At 38.8% G+C, this 21,720-nt stretch overlaps 1 protein-coding gene across 1 annotated transcript in view; it reads right to left on the reverse strand.

The window, feature by feature from the left end:
• The window catches only part of rasgrp3 (RAS guanyl releasing protein 3 (calcium and DAG-regulated)), a 52,880-nt gene that overhangs the window by 6,020 nt on the left and 25,140 nt on the right, over positions 1 to 21,720 (reverse strand). Inside the window, exons 2-16 of the mRNA XM_066681871.1 lie at positions 15,684 to 15,907; positions 15,463 to 15,565; positions 13,820 to 13,882; positions 11,639 to 11,770; positions 10,591 to 10,738; positions 9,149 to 9,322; positions 7,544 to 7,660; positions 6,896 to 7,171; positions 6,204 to 6,284; positions 5,462 to 5,575; positions 5,039 to 5,154; positions 3,805 to 3,952; positions 1,629 to 1,665; positions 1,039 to 1,188; positions 240 to 637 (exon numbers count right to left, since the gene is read on the reverse strand). Coding sequence (XP_066537968.1) covers positions 240 to 637; positions 1,039 to 1,188; positions 1,629 to 1,665; positions 3,805 to 3,952; positions 5,039 to 5,154; positions 5,462 to 5,575; positions 6,204 to 6,284; positions 6,896 to 7,171; positions 7,544 to 7,660; positions 9,149 to 9,322; positions 10,591 to 10,738; positions 11,639 to 11,770; positions 13,820 to 13,882; positions 15,463 to 15,565; positions 15,684 to 15,753 — 2,127 coding nt within the window. The 5' untranslated portion in view covers positions 15,754 to 15,907. The remainder of the gene's footprint in view (positions 1 to 239; positions 638 to 1,038; positions 1,189 to 1,628; positions 1,666 to 3,804; positions 3,953 to 5,038; positions 5,155 to 5,461; positions 5,576 to 6,203; positions 6,285 to 6,895; positions 7,172 to 7,543; positions 7,661 to 9,148; positions 9,323 to 10,590; positions 10,739 to 11,638; positions 11,771 to 13,819; positions 13,883 to 15,462; positions 15,566 to 15,683; positions 15,908 to 21,720) is intronic.

Consider the following 21,720-nt stretch of genomic DNA (forward strand, 5'->3'; position numbering starts at 1 on the left):
TTGATTATATTTTTACTTCACTGTTTAAAAGAGAACAACATCATTACCCTTATTTCTACCTCTGTAGCTCTTTGTTAATTTCTGAACAGACTACTCTTATAACAAGATAACTTAAGATACCACTGTATAAATCCCAGAGGAAATCAACTCAGCTTCCCAGGCAAGATAAGATTTTGTAATAAGAATCCCAGTCTGCGAAGAAAATTAAAACTGAAAATATTATAAATGAAATAAATCACCTCAGAAGGCTCTGCGTTATCCCGATTTATCTGAATGATTCCATTACTCGCAGTCTCGTCCGTCTGTTCCTGCGAATCCCTCCGTCCATGTCCAGTCCCCACTGTGCCCCCTGTCCCCTGTGTGTCATTCTCCCAGCGAGCAAACCCTTTGCTTTTGGACACTCTTCTGTGTGGTCTGCACCTCATTTTGGGGAAAGTGTGAGAGCCAGTATCAGCTGCTGGGCCCCAGCCATGTTCGGGCCAGAGCGGCTCCGTCTGAGTAGCCTGGCTCGTGGTGGCCCTCTGGAGCCGAACGGAGATCCTCTGGGCAGAGCCAGTCATCAGCGTGATCGACTTTCCTTCTAAATCCGAGCCTGTAGATGAGCTCACGGTGGGAAACTCAAATACCTCGTCTTCATCTAGAAAGGACATTTGGAGATCGGACTTACATTTAAAATTTTAGAAAGCAGCAAATGCACTTATCCAGAGAACCTTAGAATTTAAATCTGATTTTAGTAGCAGGCGAATGTAGTGTTAAGGGTCCTGTCCAAGGAAATCTTAAAAGTATATCCTGTCTGAGTTGTGAGTCCTTGTTTACTATGTGTACGGCACCAGTTTAATCCACAAAAATATCTATTGGAGGGTTTCCTATAAAACCTGCACTACACAATTCTACAGATATGCTACTGTACTGTGATCAATAGACAAAAAAAAAAACAAATAATATTCTGAACCTTCCTTCTCATGTTCCCACCAGGCCTAAACTTTCATGCCCATCAGTGCAGTATAGAACTGAAAATATTAATGCATTTATCTGTACCTTTGCAGGTGGGTAGTGCTGGGCTGCTTGGCAAGGAGCTGTGGGTTAGGGCTCCCGGGGAAACGCTGCCCAGAGAAGTGGACCGTGGAAGCCTCCGACACGCCAGCACTAGCAGCTCGCGGCACTGTTTATGACAGTTCACCCCACAGTCTGAGAATAGACAAAAAAAGTCCACATAGGCTTAACACTGGCCCAGTCTTTGCTTTAAACACCACTTTGCTTTGAATCCACTGTTGTAACCTAAATGGGATAACTGATGCAATGTAAACTAATGTTGGCAGACATTAGTTTATAAATATTTTATAAATATTTTATTGTTGTAATCAAGATTCAGACATGAATTCAAACACTTTCTAATGCTAATTCAAGTAAATCAATACTATTCTCAGGGTGATGTTCCAAGAAGTGCAGAGCCTGTCACTGCTATAAAGAGCAGGAAGCTTCCAATGAATACAGGAGATGTTAAATATAGCATATGTTGGGTGGACAGGTGTCCAAAAACTTACAAAAACAAATTGTGTCTTTGTTTTTGAAGACCAGTGATGATATAGTGAGTTTTATAATGAGTGACTGAGAGAAAGGCAGTGTACCTTTGCACTTGTAGCCCTGTTTGATGATTCCCCAGAGCTGTATTTCAGGAGAGAGAGAGGGAGAGAGAAAGAATATGAGTAAAAACAGTGGTGATACATTACTCTAGTGAGGGCTTTTGAGGTGCTCCAGTGTGCAATAAACAGGATATATCCACACACGTAACACCCTTCCTGTACAACTGTGTGTGTGTGTGTGTGTGTGTGTGTTTGATCTCAGCACTAGAGCCCTCTGATTCCTGCCTAACCATCTGTGTAAATAAAGCCTAATTAGTTCAGCGCCGTACCACAGTGTAATTACTGTATTTCATGCTCGGCTTCATAATCCACAGGCTCAGCCTTTATCTGCTTTATAAAAACTCTCCAGCTCTGTAAACAGCACCAAAGCCAACATCTAATTATGCTATTAATTGCTGACAATGTACCTACAAGGGCTGATTCACCTGAGTGAAACAGAGGGTTTTGTTACAGCATAGTCCTGTACATTTTCTCAGTTTAATCCTTTCTAACATTTGTAGCGGTTCAGGCTTTACCCCAGCTGCTTTTATGGTGTGTGCTGATCTGGTAGAACCCTGGATTGTACCACCCTCTGTTTAAATACAGCTTTAAAATATGACTTTCAGTCATATATAGTCTATATATTTCAGTCTATATATATATAGATAGATCCAGCATCAGGGGTCCTGGGTTCTATCCAGGACAGTGACAGATTTGTTGTGTTCCAGTTAATGATACCCTTTGCATAATTTTCCACAGGGGTGAGGATGTGAGTATGTGTGTGTGAGTTTGTGTGTGTTTGCCAGGAATATATCACATTGTGTCTACACACCCATATTGTGTTACCTGTGTCCCCACTTTGTAAATCATTACATTGTAAGTATGAAGACATGTTTTAAGGTTTTATTAAGGTTAGGGTTAGGCTTAGGGTTAATGGTATGTTTTCACACAAGGAATGAAATTCTAAGTAATGACCCCACAATTCACAGATACAGGATTTTGTGTGTGTGAGAGAGAGAGTGAGTCCCTTAGCAGAATGTTTCTTATTAGAAAAATGTCAGTTTGGCCATATTTCTATACGGGTAAAGCTACTATTCTAACAAGAATCTACAAGAGTAAGAAAAAAAAGTAAGAATCATAGTACTGAGTAATGAGTTACAATCTGATGAAGCTTATTTCCACTCCAGCTTTAAAAAATGCACTTTCAAAATAAAGGGCTATCTTGACAGCTGAAAGTAGACATTGTCGCTGTCTGATTACACATTTTTGGGTAATGAGTATAGATTGCATTATTTGTGGTTTATTTTTACTGTTACTACCAGAGAAATACAGAAATACTACCAGAGAAATACTTTCCTGTTCCTGAAAAGTTAGCTTTGTGGAGGTTCATGTTTTTAATCGGAGAGTGATAATATGCTAATCTTTGTTCCATGGCAGAATGCTACCTGAGACCATGTCCAGTCAAATCTGTATATCAAAAGTGACCAAGATCTGCTTCATGAGGTCATTTTGACCCTGACGCAGTGGACAGTGCTTCAAAAGGTCTGATGTCTAACATCTGCTGCTATAAATGACTAGCAGAACTGCTGTGATGATGTCTGAGTTATAGCAGCTAGATGCAAAGGACTTCAGAGTCAAATCACCATTATGTACAAACAACATTTCCAGAAAAGTTGTAAAATTTGAAATTAAATATAGGGTTTAAATTATTTGCACATAATTCAAACACCACTTTCACTTCAGAACAATGTTGAAAAATAATTCAGCTTTCAAGAACACCTTACTGAGTAACAGAAACAGACACACACTTAGACAATTTGCCGATCAAACAACCAGCCATTAGATTGGCCATCCCAGAATCCAGGCCTCTGAGAGTTTTTAGTGGCAAAAAACAGGCCTCCTGTAAGAATCTAATAATAAATACAAATTGTGGCTACACTGGATAATGAAAAAAAAGCTGATAATTCTCTGTTAAATATAAGATACTGCCTTTTTCCTGCTGCTGAAAAAATGTGCAACTAATAAAGGGTTGTCTCTATCACTGCATGATGAGAAACAGCAAGAAGCATAACTACAGACCACTGACCTAAATTCTGCACATAATAACTGGCCCTGATTACTAACAATCAAGATTTTCCAGATTAAGCAGCTGGAGTTAGACTGAAAGGATGTGTGTCCTTACAAATCCAGCACAGTGTTCACAGAAGGTGGGCTTCAGGTACGTCATCTCCTGGAAGTTATGGATGAAACCTGGCCCCATTTTACACTGGAGCACAGGGTTAGCACGGAGGAAATATGCCATCATCTCATCCTTGCTAATCAATCCGTCCCTACAGTGAGAGAGAGAGAGAGAGAGAGAGAGAGAGAGAGAGGGAGAGAGAGAGAGAGAGAGAGAGAGATTGTATACATGTTACTTTGTATTGTCTACAAATAAAAGCATGAAACAAGATGGAACACTCCATTAAGCAGGTACACATAAACCAAAAAGTGCCAAGTGTGTACTGGTGTATAAAGCATCCCAGCATTGGGCTCTGGATCAGTGGAAATATGCTGCAATTATTATTATTATTATTATTATTATTATTATTATTTTATTTATTTTTATTATTGCAGTCTTACTGTAGTTGAATGAAAGAGAGAAGAGGTTTAAATATTTCCTTCCTTATATTCAGAGCTGAGCACTCAATTAGATGGTAATATGATTTGATGGCTGTAGTGAACAGATGAAGCTCTCAGCAGACCAGCTGACGAGTATGTGTGTGTGTGTGTGTGTGTGTGTGTGCGTTCAATGTGCCTTGTGTCCTTCATGGTCTGCCATAACCTTCAGGCCTCCTGAAGACAGAGTGAGAAAAACGAACTCTGAGACCTGAGGTGACTCAAATGCGTCACTTGACTGACTGTAGCACAGCCTGTAGTCTTTTATAAAAGCCCTGCTGCCACAGCTAGGGAATCACACATTTAAATCCCTCATATGACACATACATATTTGTGGTATACATGTGTATACAGGTATACAAATTCAGTACTGATCACAAACACACCTCAATTTTAATCCCAGTTATTCTCATTTTTTTGAGGACCTTAGATTGGATGTATGGTTTAAATAACAAATAGGAAAAACCTCATATAAGTTTTATGAAGGAAATTGTACCTCTAAAAATTATTCAAGACCTGACACAGCCCCATTAGAAAAACAAGATTTTCACAAGAAAATCATTCAGATTCATACTGGGAAAAAAACATATCTCCTTTTCTGTAAGTAGTCAGCTCAGCGTTATGGGCCATAAGGCTAAGGTCAAAATGCCTGATGCCAAGTGAGGGTGTAAAAAGCAGAGAGAGAGAGAGAGAGAGAGAGAGAGAGAGAGAAACTTGTTGTATAATTGAGTGACGACAGTGCGGTCAATGTGGAGACTCACTGGTCTTTATCTAGAACACAGAAGGAGTCCAGGAAAGGGAAGTTAGCTGCTATGCTCTCAAAGTCTTCTTGGGAGATGTATCCATCATGGTCATGATCGTAGTTACGAAACACAGACTAAACATGAGAAACAAAGAAATGAGTAGGTTAAAAATGTAATTATAAAGAGCATTTTAATAGGCAACATTGCCTTAAGGGAGCCCACTTTATGAAGCATGAAGGCAATTTGATGCTTAATCTCATGTGAGTTACTGTAATTGAGACATGTGAGAAGTAATTATTCTCTTCATGAATGATGTAAATATAACAGACTTTAAATACTCTACTGCTCTAATGCTGAATTATTTCTCTATAACTGAAAATGCTCAGTAGACATTTAATACAAAAATAGAGAACTTCACTTTATGAATTGTAGATGACTTACATCCACCACTTTCCTGATGTGTTTGTTCACCACTGAAGGGTCTGGCTTGGTGGTCACTCCTGAGGCCCAGTCCAGAGGAGCCTGGGCTTTGTTGGGGGTTGTTGGTGATGTGGGCTGTTTAGAACCAGATAACTAATATAAGACTTGGTCAACAATCAAGATAAAGCATGTCTACTTTAAACTGTAGAGGATGCGGTTAAACAGATGCACCAAATGCTTGATAGACACTTGGATTATGGTCAAAACTGGTTGGTTTAGAAAGATTTAATCTCACATTCAAATAACACTAGTTACATTTCAAACCTCTTTGAAAAAAAACATAGGAAATTCCCTCTCAACCAGGAATTCTTACTATGAGTTCCACATGACATCATATCCTCATGGCTACTCACACCTCGCTCCTATCACTTACAGCTAGCTATATTAATATTCATTTTTTCCCCAGTTTCAGTTACAAGTGTGAAAGAACCTCGAAAATGACACAGTTCTGAGTGCCTTCTCATGTCTGAAATAAACCTAAAAATAAAGGTCAACAGTTGTGATTTTACTGTGTTTAGCTATAGTCTGTTATGATGAACTATATTCTTCAGCAGGCTTACCCCAGCCCAAGTCTCATTGTTTTTTTTATTACATAATGCCATATGGAATACAGGTTGTGTTCTAGTACTGATAGTGAACGAGATATTCATCATCTCTTCTTTTCATCATCACTGACCAAGTTCACAGTCCACAGGTCACTCACCAGAGACTTGGGATTTCGAGGCTCTCTGAGCAGGGACAGCTCATAAATCTCATCTTCAGTGTAGTACAGATCCAGAGAAAGCTGCAGACAGAGAAAAAAGACTGTTCAAGATGCTGACCAGTGACTTATGTCTTAAGCTGAAACATGTCTGAGATATCTCTGAGAATAAAAAATATCCCCTACCCCACATCACAAAACTAATCAGATTTTTTTTCGTGAAAGAACCCTTCAGCAATCGGTACAAAAACTGTGCAGTCTGAACAAGAATTGTTCGTGTTACGCCCGTGTTAAAACTCACAAACATTTTAAAGAAAGGTGTGCTCACCCGGTCAAAAAATACATTTCAGTCTATGGGGCCTGGAACCCTCCCTAGTGCCGAACAAACACTCATAACTCAAAAACTCTACCGTGAAATGATTTCATATTTTTAAATGCTAGAGTGGATTATGACATCAGTGTGCGCAGGTCTCACCATGTGAAATCTTGTAACTCAAGCCAAATTAATTATTGTTGTTTGGAGTCTGTGTAACTAATCTTTCCATTTTCCTTTTTTTAAACAAAATTTTAAAATACCTACGACTCTGCACTGTGGAATAATTTCAAGATGAACAGACCATTAAACGCTGTTACTGGAGACGAAATTTTAAAAAGATAAAGCCTGTTAAACGCCCGTGAAATGAAGAGATGCTGACCGTGAGCAGGTAGATGAGATCCATGTTGGGTTCCACCTGTGCTGTGGTGTTCTGGAGGGCCACCAGTTCGCTAAAGGTAAGGTACAGCTGCTGCATCTTCACTATGTTCACTTTGCTGTCGTCCACCCAGTCAGGGAAGACCACATGCACAGCGATCAGGTCCTTCAAGTGCACGCCCAGAATGGGGATCTTAAAGCCCTCACACTCACTGTAAGCTTTACGGTATGCACAGTAGTTTCCATTGGATGAGACCAGCTCTGTCATCTCACTCCAGATCTGTTCCAGAGATTCAGAGATAAAGATCAGTGAATAAAGAATGAACCCCAAATTGACTCATTTTCAAATGACAAGCCAAAATAATGTTCTTTTCACACAATTATTACATATTCTTTAAAATGTGTTCTGGCCTTTGTTCTGGTTCATGGTATTTGGCTGTGTCTGGAACAGGTGGTATGTTGTAGTTTTAGAATTCTGGTTCAGGTTCTGGTTTTGCTTCAAGGTTGTGGGGTTTGAGCTGCGTGTTCTCGTCATGCTTGATGTTTGTTGTGTTTGGGCTGTGTTTTGGTTATGGTTCTTGTTTTAGGTGTTCGACTGTGTGAATTGAGTCAGTGATAAGTTCTGGTTCTGGTTCTGATTATGTTTCTGTACCTTAGTGACATCAGGGCTGAGGTGAGAGTGTGTTTCCTTCAGTCGAGAGATGGAGCTGTGACTCAAGCCCCCGACCACTGCCATCAGCGTATTAAAGTTCTGCAAGTGCAGCAGTTTCTGAGAGAGAGGGAGAGCAAGAGAGAGAGAGAGAGAGAGAGAGAGAGAGAGAGAGAAAGTGAGAGAGACACACAATTCACATGAAATGACTCCCACAATGAATCTCCACAAATCATTGGTCATTGGCTACCCTTAAAAAGACAGAGTCTATGGTCCCTTCTCTTTATTTCTCTCTCACTATCTCTCTCTCTCTGTCACACAAACTTTCTTTCTTTACATCAGATCCATTATCTGTACATGGACATTGCTGTTTTAAAGATGAATTGGGCTGAGTGCTTCATTCAGCAGCTCTGCTTTATATCTGCAGCTCCAGATACTCAATAGACTCATCACTTAACACGGTTAGAGACTGCATTAGGCTTAGAGAGGTGGAGGAGAAGGGGGAGGGTACAAACAGTACCATAGAGGAGCCCTGTTAATTAGGCCAGAGAGTGAAAGAAATTACAGACAGGGGACATTTACTTTTAACTAATAAACAGCTGGTTATAAAGATGTATCATATATATATATATATATATATATATATATATATATATATATACATACATAAACAAAAATGATACATCTTTTACAATGTTACCATTAGTTGTCAGTTTAAATAATGCCTTTATGTTTGGCTTTTACTTCATGTAAACCATTGCAAGATTGCAACAGATCTCAACCTACAGGTTCAGTTGTTATCTAATTTGTTGTACCTAACCTAAATGAAATTGTTCCAGAAATGCAGCTTTTGAGCTGAGGCTTTGAGCTTTTTGGGCTTTGGGTGGCTTGGGTGCTGTTGCAGCAGTCAGATTGCTGAAAAAGCAACATATTAGGATGACTAAATATCACAGAACACAACTCCAGGGACCTGTGTGTGTGTGTGCGTGTGTCACCCTGTGAAGGACTGGCGCCCCCTCCAGGGTGTGTTCCTGCCTTGTGCCCAGTGATTTCGGGTAGGCTCTGGACCCATCTCAACCCTGAACTGGATAAGTGGTTACAGACAATGAATGAACGAACGAATAAATATCACAGAATTAGGTCACAGATATCGGATATAGAGACACTGCAATATTGGACAGTAAAGCACTGTGGAGGCGCTGAGCACACATACGTCCACACCTCCCTATCCCACCTCTGCAAATAATTTGGTACAATGTTGTGTGTGTGTGTGTGTGTGTGCGTGCGCGTGTGTGCGTGTGCGGGATTAGCATATCAAAGAGTGTAAATGTCATCATTCTTCATCTGAGAGCTGGAGCTCTTCACCAGCTTTTTGAACCGGTGCTGTGTTCAGGGGCATAATCAAAGGGTTGATGCAAAATAGTGTGTTCCTTTTTGTTACTAGGTTTTCGCCTGTTTATATATGACTTATATGACTAAATGTTTGTTTTATTTTATTTTTTTATAGCATGGTGCTTATACCCTCCCATTTCAACTCATTTCTCACTAGCAGCTCAATGTAGCGTAGCAGCATTTCACCCATTGAGTATTCTAGTTATGTGTGTGTACCTGGGCCACATGGATGAACTTGCTGATGACGTGGGCTCTGTGTTGGGGGGTCAGTTTGCTGAGCACCATCAGTTGAACCCATTGTGACACTCCATTAAACAGAGCAATGGATCGTTCCAGTGTTGGGTTATCCACTAAACAGCCATGGACCACATAACTCTGATAATCTGTGAACTGAGGACAAACACAAACTCATAATTACATTAATGCGTATACCCAAAAAGAGTTCAATGTATCTGCATGTACATAAAATACAAAGGTTTTCCATATTCTACAATGGCATGAAAACATAAAAGCATTTAAATAAATACACTATGAAATTGTTCTGTGAAAGAAAAAAAAAACAAATCCAAACATTATTTTTGATTCTTCAAAGTAGGCTAACTTTGTATTGATGCAGCTTGATGCATTGCTCACTAACAGCTCAACACAGAGGCACACCGAGAGCCATTAGTGTCCTAATTAATCTGCGGTTAAATATTTTTATATTAGTTTATATTATATGTTTAATTTCTCTTTCTTTTTTTCCTTTCCATGCCACCTATGCATATCTGACAGGATTTATTTATAGCAGTTTGTGAAACATTGAATAAAAATGATTAATTCCTTCCTTATACTTTATAAATGTATTAAACTTTTCAAGCATATGAAAAAACAACAAAATATTGTGTAAATGTTTTAAAGAATCGTGATGTCAGCCCGTACTTTAGGATTATGAAAACAGCTTCTGTCTGTTGGGTGCACCCAAATTTTCGACTAGCCCTGCGTACAGACAGAAATAACTTGTACTGGGCTTCAGCCGTGGAAAGTTTTTATCAGACGTGATAAAGAATATTTGAGGTCAGCTCGGTTCATTTACTGGAAGAAGGCAGATGAAAACTGTGGTTTTGTTCACAGTCAACAACCAGGGAAGTACATTCCAGGCATATGTAGCATTTATATTTCATGCTTTATCACAGGTTAAGTTCTGTTCTGATCCAGCAATCTTCAGCGTTTCTGCTGCTTTGTGAACTGAAGAGTTTCACTGTTGCCCAGTTCTGTTACTAAACCCAACAGATAACTGCAGTGGAAATAAGGAGTGTAGTAAGGGCTGAAATTTCACAATTCACTTCAAGATACTGCATCCCTAACTCATTAGTCTCACAATATTTTGGGAAAAACAATTATTTTTTGTTTTAAATGAATATATAAAAAGCTAATGCGCCTATGATGCATTTAAGAAAATACAGCATACACTTTCAGGGGCTTGTCCTAAGTATTGGGACCATTTCAAGCCTTCTGATCTGAAGCACACACACACACACACACACACACACACACACACACACACACACAAAGATCTCTCTATCTGCGTATTTTCAGATGAAAGCACTATGCAGGTGCACTTTTTCCCAGGTGAGAGTGTGTAGCTTTGTTTTTCCAGCTGAAGGCTGTGGACTCACTGATATCCTCCTGATGGACTTGTACTCCAGGAAGGTGAGGTGTTCGGCCAGTTCGATGGGCTCCAGGTGGTCAAACAGCAATGAGGCCTTACCCTTCTTCACCTGTTTCTTACGCTGGGTGAGCTTCCTCATCCAGTCGTACGAAGGGCTGTGGAGTATATGCAGAAATGTATGGGCATTTATTTTTAAAACTATAAAGTTGAAATCATTTTGATCAGTTTATGAGTATGTGAATGTTCACTGAAACATTTGCTTATTAGGCTACTTTGAGGTAATGTATGTAATTCATTACAAAGAAATTCTTTATCACTCACTGTAATGGGATTAATTGCTATATCCTAGAAATAATATCCCCATTACTCATCACGTTGCTGCTATGTAACTACACTCCAGCAACTTAACAGATGAGGGCAGCTGAGGTCAGCTCCACATCTCAAAGCTGGGGGCTTTAAGCACCTCTAGCCAATGCCATTATGCATCAAGACCCTTTCCGATTTCTTCCCATGCATTTCTGTGGACATTACAGAACCACATTAAGTTTATATAAGTTGTCTTAATATAGATACACAGTGTGCACAGCACATTAATATCCTTTGGCTGAATTACACTTTTATCGAACAAGCCAGATGGTGATACTTATTTACTGCTGACTGTTTTTGATTGCTCATATTTAAACAAGCTCTGTACTTGAGCTTAAGCGATAATTTGTTGACTTTATGATGCAACTGATAACAGGTGTCAAAATGCAGCAAAGTGCATGGTGCAGGGAATGGAGTTCAATTATGCACTACAAGACTAATCAAAATCTACCATCGTTAGCATCCACTCAAAATGAATATTGGTCTCTGAAAAGAGAAGGATTCATAACACATTTCTAATGCATCAGCGTCAGCCAGTTGCCATGAAAAACAGTGTTTATTATCATCTGCACAGCAGTAATCACTTCAACTTTATAGGTCAATGATGACTAATTTATTTCTTGTTAATCTGATGTCATCATTATCCAAATTACTACAGACAGAGAGAGAGAGAGAGAGAGAGGACTCACATTGTGGATATATCAAGCAGTTTGAGGTGTTGGTCACAGCCCAGCTGTGCTGCTACATCTCTGAACTCTTCAGTGAGTCGAATCAGACCCAGATCCAGATCAAACTCAGCAGGAAACTCCACAATCCAGTACCTACACATGCGCACACACACACACACACACACACACACACACACACACAAGAGTCATAAGTAATTCAGTATCAGGTAGAAAAAATACATTTTCTACAGTGGTGCTTCCCAGATAGTAGATACATTTAGGCTAAATTTGTATTAATTTTGACAATTACGGCTCATTTATAGCACTGGCAATTTTTGTGTGGGCCGGACATGGGTCGAATGTTATAAGTTGGGCTCTGGAAACTGCAGCAATTGTCGATCAGTCCTTCACATCGGATTGGAGCCTATTTCTCCTTATAGAACAGGCTTAAACTCTGGGATGTTGGTGGGCTTCCTCACATGAGCTGGTCACATCAGATCCTTCCACAATTTTTCTACTTGATTAATGTGAGGGTTTGAGTAACTTTAGTAATTCAGTAATTTTATTATTCTTTTTTCTATTTATTTATTACATTTGGGCAATATGACTTGTGTGCTTAGGGTCGTTGTCTTACTGCATGACCCATGTTCTCCTGAGGTTCAATTCACAGACAGATGTCCTGACATTATGGCTTTTCCATTCATTGCTTTGTCAATAATGGTAAACCATACTGGCTCGGATGCAGCAAAACTGACCCAAAACCATGATAGTACCACCACCACATTTCATAGAAGGGCTAAGATCCTTATGCTGGAATGCAGTGTTTTTATTTCTGCAGACACTGCAGTTCTCATTCAAACCATAAAGTTCTATTTTGGTCTCAACTGTCCACAAAACTTTTTTCCATTAGTCTTCTGGTTTGTTGATGTAATATGTAGCAAACTGCAGACTGACAGCAATGTTCTTTTTGGGGAGCAGTGTTTTCTCCTTGCAGCCCTGGCCATGCACACCATTGTTGTTGGGTATTCTCCTGATGGTTGACTCATTAACACCAGAGAATGTAAAAGATGCTTTCAGTTGCTCGAAAGACAACTTGGGTTCCTTCTTGACATTTCAGATTATTGAATGCCTTGCTGTTAGGGAGGGAATCAATGGTTTGGACTGTGGATCGGTGAAGTCCAATCTCTTTAGAGATGGTTTTGTAACCTTTTCCATTCTGAGGATCAAATCTCAGAAGTCTCCTTTATTCATGATACACTTCCACAAGCACTTGTTGTGAAGGTCAGATGTTGATATATATCTGTTCATCGCATTGACAGAAAACACCAGAGGCTAATCCCAAAGGTTCACAGACATTTGCCTTTCACAGATCTTTAATGTTGGATTATTTTCATCAATAAATACATGACCCAGTGTGATTTTTTGTTTTATTTGTTTAACAGATTTTATCTACTTTAGCTACATTCAGGTCTTTTGATATTCCAGTGATGTTTTTGGTCATATTTATGCAGAAATATAGAAAATTCCAAAGGGTTGGTACATTTTGAAGTACCACTATGTGAAAATATATCAGCAAATACTCTTCACACCTCAGAATGTAATTTTCCTGGCAATTATATTGTACTTTATTGCAATTTATTTATAATGAAAAAATGTAGCATTAATGAATGGGGTGCTCTAGGACTGCAAATGAGCTTAAAGTCACCATATGTAACATCAAGTGTTAAGTATGAGTACCTGATCTCACTATAGTGCAAGTAGCCATTGAATACCACCAAACCCACACAGAAATGTTCCAATATGTATGTCTCTATGTCTCTATGTAATGCCTTCATAGAGACCTTCACTTTATGAACATTCACAGGCAGAGAAAGAAAGGCGGGACAAATGAATTCTCCCAAATAAATTACAGATTGCTGAGTCACTGGCCTCTCTTTAAAACAAACACCTCAGCTCATATCTTAAGATCTACTGTCACTCCTGACCACATCGCCACTCAGAGCTCATCAGCACAATCTCCAGTCATGCAACCTTTGGGCAAAGATGAACATGAACAGGAGGACAAAACAAACGACAGACAAAAACCCACATCCAGCCACTGCCTTCTCATTGTGTGTGGTTGCTGGGTGATGAGAAAAAAAACTCAAAGATGATGTTAAATGTGGCCTGAACAAGGACCTGGGAATAAAATAGATTATTTACCGCATTAAATAGCAGATCTTCAGCCTCATCCGCTGACCCTCGTCTCCCGAACAATCCCGATAGGTGAGACCCAGTCAAGGAGGATAGGTCGGTAAAAAGGACAGAAGAAACTCACACATTCAAATGAAAACAATACTGTATATAAACACAATAAAATAAATAAAGTAAAATAATAATAATAATAATAACATTTTGTCTTTGTATTTTGTGTGGGAAATACTGGATCAACAGGGGAAAAGAACAAAACCATCCAACAGTGTAACAACTCTTGCCTGCAATATCTCAGATAGTTCGTAGCATCACTTCATTATCTTTCTATATGCTCTCCCTCATTTCACTGAGATAACATGACTTCTCAGTGTTTCAGGGAATAGACTTTAGGGAATAAAATTTAGCCTTTAGACAATATATAATAATTCAGGTTCAAACATGAAAACATAGAAAATTATTATCAATAATGACTCCACAATGTTTATAAAAACAAACCTGCCTGAACCACTGAAGAGAGACACCACTCTTGCTTTAAACCAAATTCGCTCTTGTCGACCTGGGAAAGTCATAAGCCTTAGAAACACCTGACACCAAGTTTGATTTAACTGCCTGTCCTGGCCATTCTGCAAAAAGCCTTGAGCGATCTGACCATGGTAATCAAAATGCACTTTTTTTTTTTTACATTGGCACAATTTTTGTAGACAGCTGCTCACCCAATGTTTCTTTGGAAAAGAAAGATATAAAGAGAGGTTTTTCTCACTTCATTTCCACACCAACTCATCACAATGGTACTGGATTGGGCTCCATCCCTTCAGAGCACGTACTTCCACTGCTTCAGTCCATTCCATGCTTTTCTATAGAGATTATATATGTTTTGCTAGTCTGTGTACTCAAAGTAGCTGAACTCAGTCATTTTAAGGGATGTCTACCAACTTTTGTACATATACTGTACAGTGCCCTGACTTTATGCTTGAGCGGTGTCAGATCTAGAAATAAATGCTGCCTGCGAAGAGTGCATTTAATGTGAGTGTACAGCGTGAGGTGACGTGAAAGTCACTGGGGGCAGACGCAGATCTGTTCCATTCCATTTGCTCACATGTGACTCCTCCGTCACACTCTTTCTGCCAGATGCACCTCCTGCAATCAGCACTTTCCATGTTTATGCCGTCCCTTACACACCCACAAGCTTGTTTTTATACTGTAATATTTACTGTATATATTATTAATATGCAACTATCTAAATGCAATAAAAATCTCCCAAATACATGACATGTCTATTAGTTGGTAGACACCATTCATAATTAGTTATTTGGCAGTAGTGAACACTGCTTGTATAATCCCCATAAAAAAATAATTCACTATGCTGTGGAAAGTCTACACGTGATCCTAAGGTCACAATGTTCAGTGCCAAGTGGGGGGTAAGAGGCGTACAAATCCACCCAGCATTGGGCTGTGGAACTTTAGAACTGTGTTCTCTATAGTGATGGAGTTCCATCTAATATCTCTGTGATAAATTTGAGAGGAATTTGTATGTTAGATTTTTGCTTGTTCTGACAGTGCATGTTAATCTTGTATTTGCAATCAAGATACAAATACACACACTCTCACACACACACACACACCCACACACACACAGAGCATGTAAAGGATATATGATGAGAAGTTTTCCTGCCAGTTCTGTGGAGGAAACGTACCAGCGATGCATGAGAAGCAGAGTCCGGGGCAGCTGGTTCCCCTGCAGCTCTCCTTCATCATCTACACACCCCCACACATACATACACACAGTTAAACACACACACACATCAGAGCCAGCCACAATCCATTGACTTTAGTAAGACTTCAAACAGATGCATTTCAATTCTCCAGAACTTACCAAAAGCATGGATGCACGCATCCAGGAGCAGCTCCAGCGGTGCCGCTTTACCCAGTGTAAATGACCCCATGACCTCAAGACCGGTCAGGATCTCACTGGGGCATCCTGGTCAATGCCATCAGAAGGCCTTTCCTCCTCTCCTCTTTCCTCCTCTCTGTCTTCTCCTCTGCTGAACTGAGAGATGGTCAAAGACTCAGAGGGACTCCAGCTGATCTGATGCAGCACTGTGGAAGGAATTTCAAACTTTCAACATTAATAAAATGCATTTCAATGGTTCAGTGATGCACAATCAAATTGATTAACGCTCATAATAAATTTTACTGAGGCCAGTGTGATGATCTGTAGGAGGTTCGTATGATCGGGATAAAGCTGTGGATTATTTATTAGATTGATAATACAGATTTAAGAGAATAAAAAGACTAAGATGTCTGATAAACCTTTAATAAAATATAAAAGGGTAATTGTTTAGAGTGTTTTACAGCTCAAAACCAACTATCAGATATTCTCTCTTTCTCTCTCTCTCTCTAACTCCTTATTGGTCACCCTCTGAGTTGAATCCCAACAGCTCACGATTCCCCACAGATGGTGTGCTATCATTCTGGCCCAGTGAACTGAACGAGGAGCTGGTCAGCGATTACGTAACATTTCGCATGGACTCTCAAATCACCCGCTTTCTCATGAGTAATTTGTCAGGGCCAGAGTGTCAATGAATGCTTTCAGAGTAGCATCCAAAAGACAAATAATTGTAGGTTTTATTCCTGTCATATAAAAAAAAACCTTGTGACCCAAACAGCTGATGATTTTATGAAACACTATGTAAAAATACAGCATCTGTCTCCTGTCACAGAGATGTTCTCAGTGTATTCTAGCTTGTGTGAGCCTTACTCAAAGTAAAACATGTCTTGATTTGACCGTAGCCTATGCACCAATTTGCCTGAATTAAATGCTTGGTTTACTAAGGATGCAGCTTATCATGTAAACAGAGCACAGCCCTGCCCACAGCCTGCATACGGCCCTGCCCATAACCTGAATGCAGCCCTGCCCACATCCTGCTCACTTGTAAGGCAGGGCGGGGAGCTTCTGTGGGTTGCAAGAGGATTCAAAATAGGCAGCAAAATAAAGATATCAAGGCGTAACATGCATGGCCTACTCTCCCACATATTAGTTAGTGCAGTAATAACCAATATTGGTGTCTCTTAGCCGGCATAACAGAACCATACCTCAGTGTTCTCTGAAGACATGGCTTTAACTGCAGACCTTTGACTTCATGTTAACCCTGAATTAACATGGGCTATGCTCCCCAAAATGATAGATACGATGCTATTAGGCCTCTTAATGTCTCAGTGGCTTAGAGAAAGGCCATAGATTGCTGGGATAATGGCAATACACACTGTTGTCCCAAACGGAGCTAAATAATTTGAAGAAGAAGAAATATGATGGTGGGTTATGGCAGAGGAACTTCAGAACTAGTGTTTTTTGGTGAAATTTGATCCCAGATTACAGTATACGGTGTAACTGGGATCCTATTTTGGGACTTCTGGGGCTTTTTGATTGGGGAGTATTGTCAAACAAATCCACAGAGTAATTACTGGTTGAACAGCAGTTCTAGTCATTTGGGTTTTGCAATGGAATATACGGTGAGAACATAAACAAATTTTATTGTACATCTAGTTTTTCTTATTTTATTACTGTCTAAAGATTATTATTACATAACAACATGTAATTTCTGTTACATTGTTAGATGATTAAGCTCTGGTGGATAAAAGTGTAGAGAGAAGCTAACTATTTGAGTGTTGACTTGTTCTCTCGTTCTTACCTTTGTGCACTGAGGTGTTTGGTAGAGAATATTTAGGCAGCTTGCAATAAGAGACTCACAGCACAGTAGTGGTCAAGGGAGACTACCACATGCTCTACACACACAAAAATAGCTCAGACGCTTTCAGTAACAGCATGTAAGCAATGTTAAAAAAAAAAAAAACACCACCACCCGACCAGTGCTTTGGAACTGTAGACCCTAAACACTCAGAGACAGTGTACAGAGTTTAACCAAAAGTTTTAAACTAATGTATCATTGTACTAAAATCAATGTACTAAATTTAACCCAATGTTTTCTTTTTTCAATTGTAATATATTTAGATCCAGGGTGCTGTTGTTTAAAGAGTGTTTTTAGCCTTGTGAGGCTGCACACAAAGCTCTATACATGCATTTATAAGGTGTTAAATAGAATGCTTTATACCTTATAATGTCTGGGATAAGCTTGTATTGCACTTTATATACTTTATAACTAAGTTTGCAAAACACATGTGTATATGCATGACATGCAAAACTCCTCATAAAATTTGAGCATATAAACTTAAGAATGACAGTTCTACAAGGGTCCTTTAGTAAGGAAAATTGTTGAATATAGAACCATGAACACCCAAAGAATATTTTGCATGATTAAAGGGTTCTTTGCATCATAAATGAGTTCCTCAGATCGATAGAAAATTGGCTATAGATCATTCTATATAACACCTTTAAGAAAAGTGTTCTATATGGCACCAAAAATGGTTCCTCTATTGTTATGATGTCAAGCTTATTACAATAGAGGAACCATCTATAGTACATTCTCCATCAATCTGAAGAACCCTTTCATTATGCAAATAAAACCTTATTCATACAGAAGGTCCTGCAAGTGCTCAGAGTTCTATATAGAACCATTTATTTTACCAAAGAACCAAAGTATTAATGACTTCAAAGTCAGATTATGTTGTGCATTATTACATTATTCATAACAGGTAATCAAGAATAATTAATTAATTCATTCATTCATTCATTCATTGTCTGTAACCACTTATCCCGTTCAGGGTCGCAATGGGTCCGGAGCCTACCCAGAATCACTGGGTGCAAGGTGGGAACACACCCTGGAGGGGGAGCCAGTCCCTCTAATCAAGAATCATTTAGCATTAAAATATAATTTAATGAGAACTTTATAATCACTATAACACACTAGAACCAAGTTCTGGTGAACAATGTTCTTATAATAAAAAAATATAATATTCCACAACATAACCTGACTATGAAGTCATACACTTGTATTTTATGAGGGGTTGTGCATGAGCAATTACACAGGCTTATGTCATGTATTATAACATAGGCTATATTAATAAAGCCTTACTAATACAGGATATATTGGAAGCAACAAAAATTATAGCAGTTTGCTAATTGCTTCCTACTGTTCCCATAATTAGCAACATTAAAGTATGAGACATCATCCAATAAACACCACAAAAACACTAATCATAAACCAAGAATCAAAACTAAAATACTCTGTGAATGTGAATAATCTCATTAATATATGTAGGCACAGGGCTCTCATTGTAAGAATTACAGTGATCAGGCACAGACAGGGAAGCACAGCCTTTGGCCAAAAACGTAAGCACTGGTAATCAAATTCATTGATGACATCACACACAGCATCACCGTGGAGATTTGTTCTATTGCCATAGAGCTTCACTGGAACAGTCAACTGTGATTACGGTCAACCTGACCCTTTATAAACATCTTTGTTTAAGTCCAGTGATGTCCAGTATGTGCTCATTGCACATTAGCATCATGAAGCTTGTCTCACAAATCTAAGCTATTAGAAAAGTCCAGAAAAGAAAACCTCATTTCCAAAATGGCAATGTTACAAGAGAATGAGGACTTTTTACTTCCAGTGCATGATATGTGAAGAGACTTTTGACCAAGTCATTTTCAAGCATTTCTATAGGTCCAACCTTCATGAAACTTACAACATGAGTCGACTTCCGTGTTAGAGTAATGTTGAAAAACGGACATGTTTAAAGCCAGTTTAGGCCCCAGAGGCCAATGCAAACAACATCAATAAACATTTTAATATGGATCAGCTGTTGAAGAATATTGAAAAAAGGTCAGATGGTGAAACCCAAGGCCTACAGGTCAAATGGACTGCCAGATATTCCCTAGACTTTTACTGACTATGTTTCAGGCATTGCAAATAAAATGAGTGCTTTTCAAACAATCTAATGAGCTCTGATAACCCTGATCTAAGTAGCTAAGTAACTGCATCTCTGGCAGCAATAAAGTTTAGTTTGCAAAAAAAAAGGGAAGGAAAGTCATTAATGATTTTCATGTCTTTCAAAAAAATATATTTCTTAATCCACTTCATTTCTGAAGAATTTTCAATGACGTCACAACACCAGCCACCCAAATTTTGTCAAGCTACGAGGAAACGTACAAGCCGGAAAAATGAAGGTATTCAAAAATAATTAGACGTAACAGCAAGTTTCTTTCCACTGATCTACAAAAGAAGCTGAACAGTGTGACTGGGGTGAAATACATATGAATTCAACACTCTTCCTAACCAAACAAAATGAGAAGAGAGGCAGTAATAATTTCATTCATTACAATCTGTAAGGCTTTCTAACTGGCTGAGAACTTAGGGAAGTGTAATTCCTCCATCCCCCTTTTCAGCCACACCCACGCCATCTGTAGCCTGTGATCAGATATGTATTACATAGGCCTCCACTGAAAAATGGTTCAACACCCCTTGCTTAATCCAAATATAACTGTGTCTTTTTGCTCCTTTTCTTGTGTCTTTCTTAATCCACAGCTATGAAGAAGCAGGAACAAGCAAATGAAGGAGACAAGATGAAGTTCAATCATGCTCTTACTTCAGCTGAAATGAGACATGTTTTATAGCCTGTGTAAATTACACCCCATTGATATTGATGATATTGCTGTTGCCATGGAGATGACCTCATCTGTTTGACTGAGTGGTACTTGGGTCAATGGATCGAGGCGTTCCAGACATGATGAAGCGCTGTGTTTGTAGGACTGAATCATGACCTTTTCACCTGCATCTCCAAAGCACACAGAATCCCACAAACCATGACAAGCTCATAAGCAAAATGGGGAAGCCTTGAGAGAAATGACTTCAGGGAATGGAAAATATTTATCAGTTTTGTTTTCTTTTTAAGAATTTAAGAAGAACATTCATAATTTGCAAGTATTGTATTACCAATGTTGTTTAATTTTTAGCCTCTGAACAGTTTTCAGTAAACTGTCCAGTTAGGATTGTTTCACTGTGGTGACTAGGTATAAACAGCTGAGCTAAACTCAGTCTGTACACATAAGTTTATCTGCTAACTTAACTGAAACAAGATTTGGTCTTCAAAAGTGGTGATTGAACAAAAGATATTTGCAAAATATCTTTATTTTTATTTATTTATTTTTATTTATTTGCAAAAGATATTTATTATGCAAAAAGATATTTGCATAATAAAAATGAACAGACACCCTGACCAATACTAAGAGCTATCAGCTAGAGGGATAAAAATCCTCCCAGCATTGGTTTCTAGAGCTACGAAACTCTACTTTATATATCTGAGATGCGCTGGAGTGGATTTTTCTAGAAATAATTATGCTACGTCAGTACCTGATTTCATTAATGTTCTTGTGGCTGCCATCAGATCCTCACAGCAATGTTTCAACTGGATCTTGTGAGGATCTGTGTAAAAGCTATAACTACAGCAACAAGGAAACATCACCTGATTAATAGGAGATATTGGAGAAATATTGCATAAACAGGTGTCCATCTTTCTTTTTATAAGTCATTAACAGTGTAAATAACAAAATATCTGAGCTCTGTGCCAGAGTCCAATTCTGTTCTCACTGTGCAGTGAGCAAAATAATGAAAGTATAAAAATATCTGTCTCATTTTCACCATATTCCTTAGTGAATCTTCACTTTTACAGCAGAGACCTGCCCTGACTTGCCCCATCGTTATAAACAAGCACATTCACACTCAATCACACACACACACACACACACACACACACAAATACAAATTTAATCCTTTAAAAATGCAAAGCCATGAGAGACACACTCTTTCACACCCCTTTAAGCCATAGGCCAACAGGTCATTTAAAGATAATACAGTATAATTCCAACATGATTCTGAGTTACTGAACAGGACAGACAGTTTATGTTCTGTTTGTACTGTTTATGCAGAAAAGTTACAGAGCTCTTACACTCA

The sequence above is a fragment of the Hoplias malabaricus genome, chromosome 1 (genome assembly GCF_029633855.1).
Source record: "Hoplias malabaricus isolate fHopMal1 chromosome 1, fHopMal1.hap1, whole genome shotgun sequence".
NCBI lineage: Eukaryota > Metazoa > Chordata > Actinopteri > Characiformes > Erythrinidae > Hoplias > Hoplias malabaricus.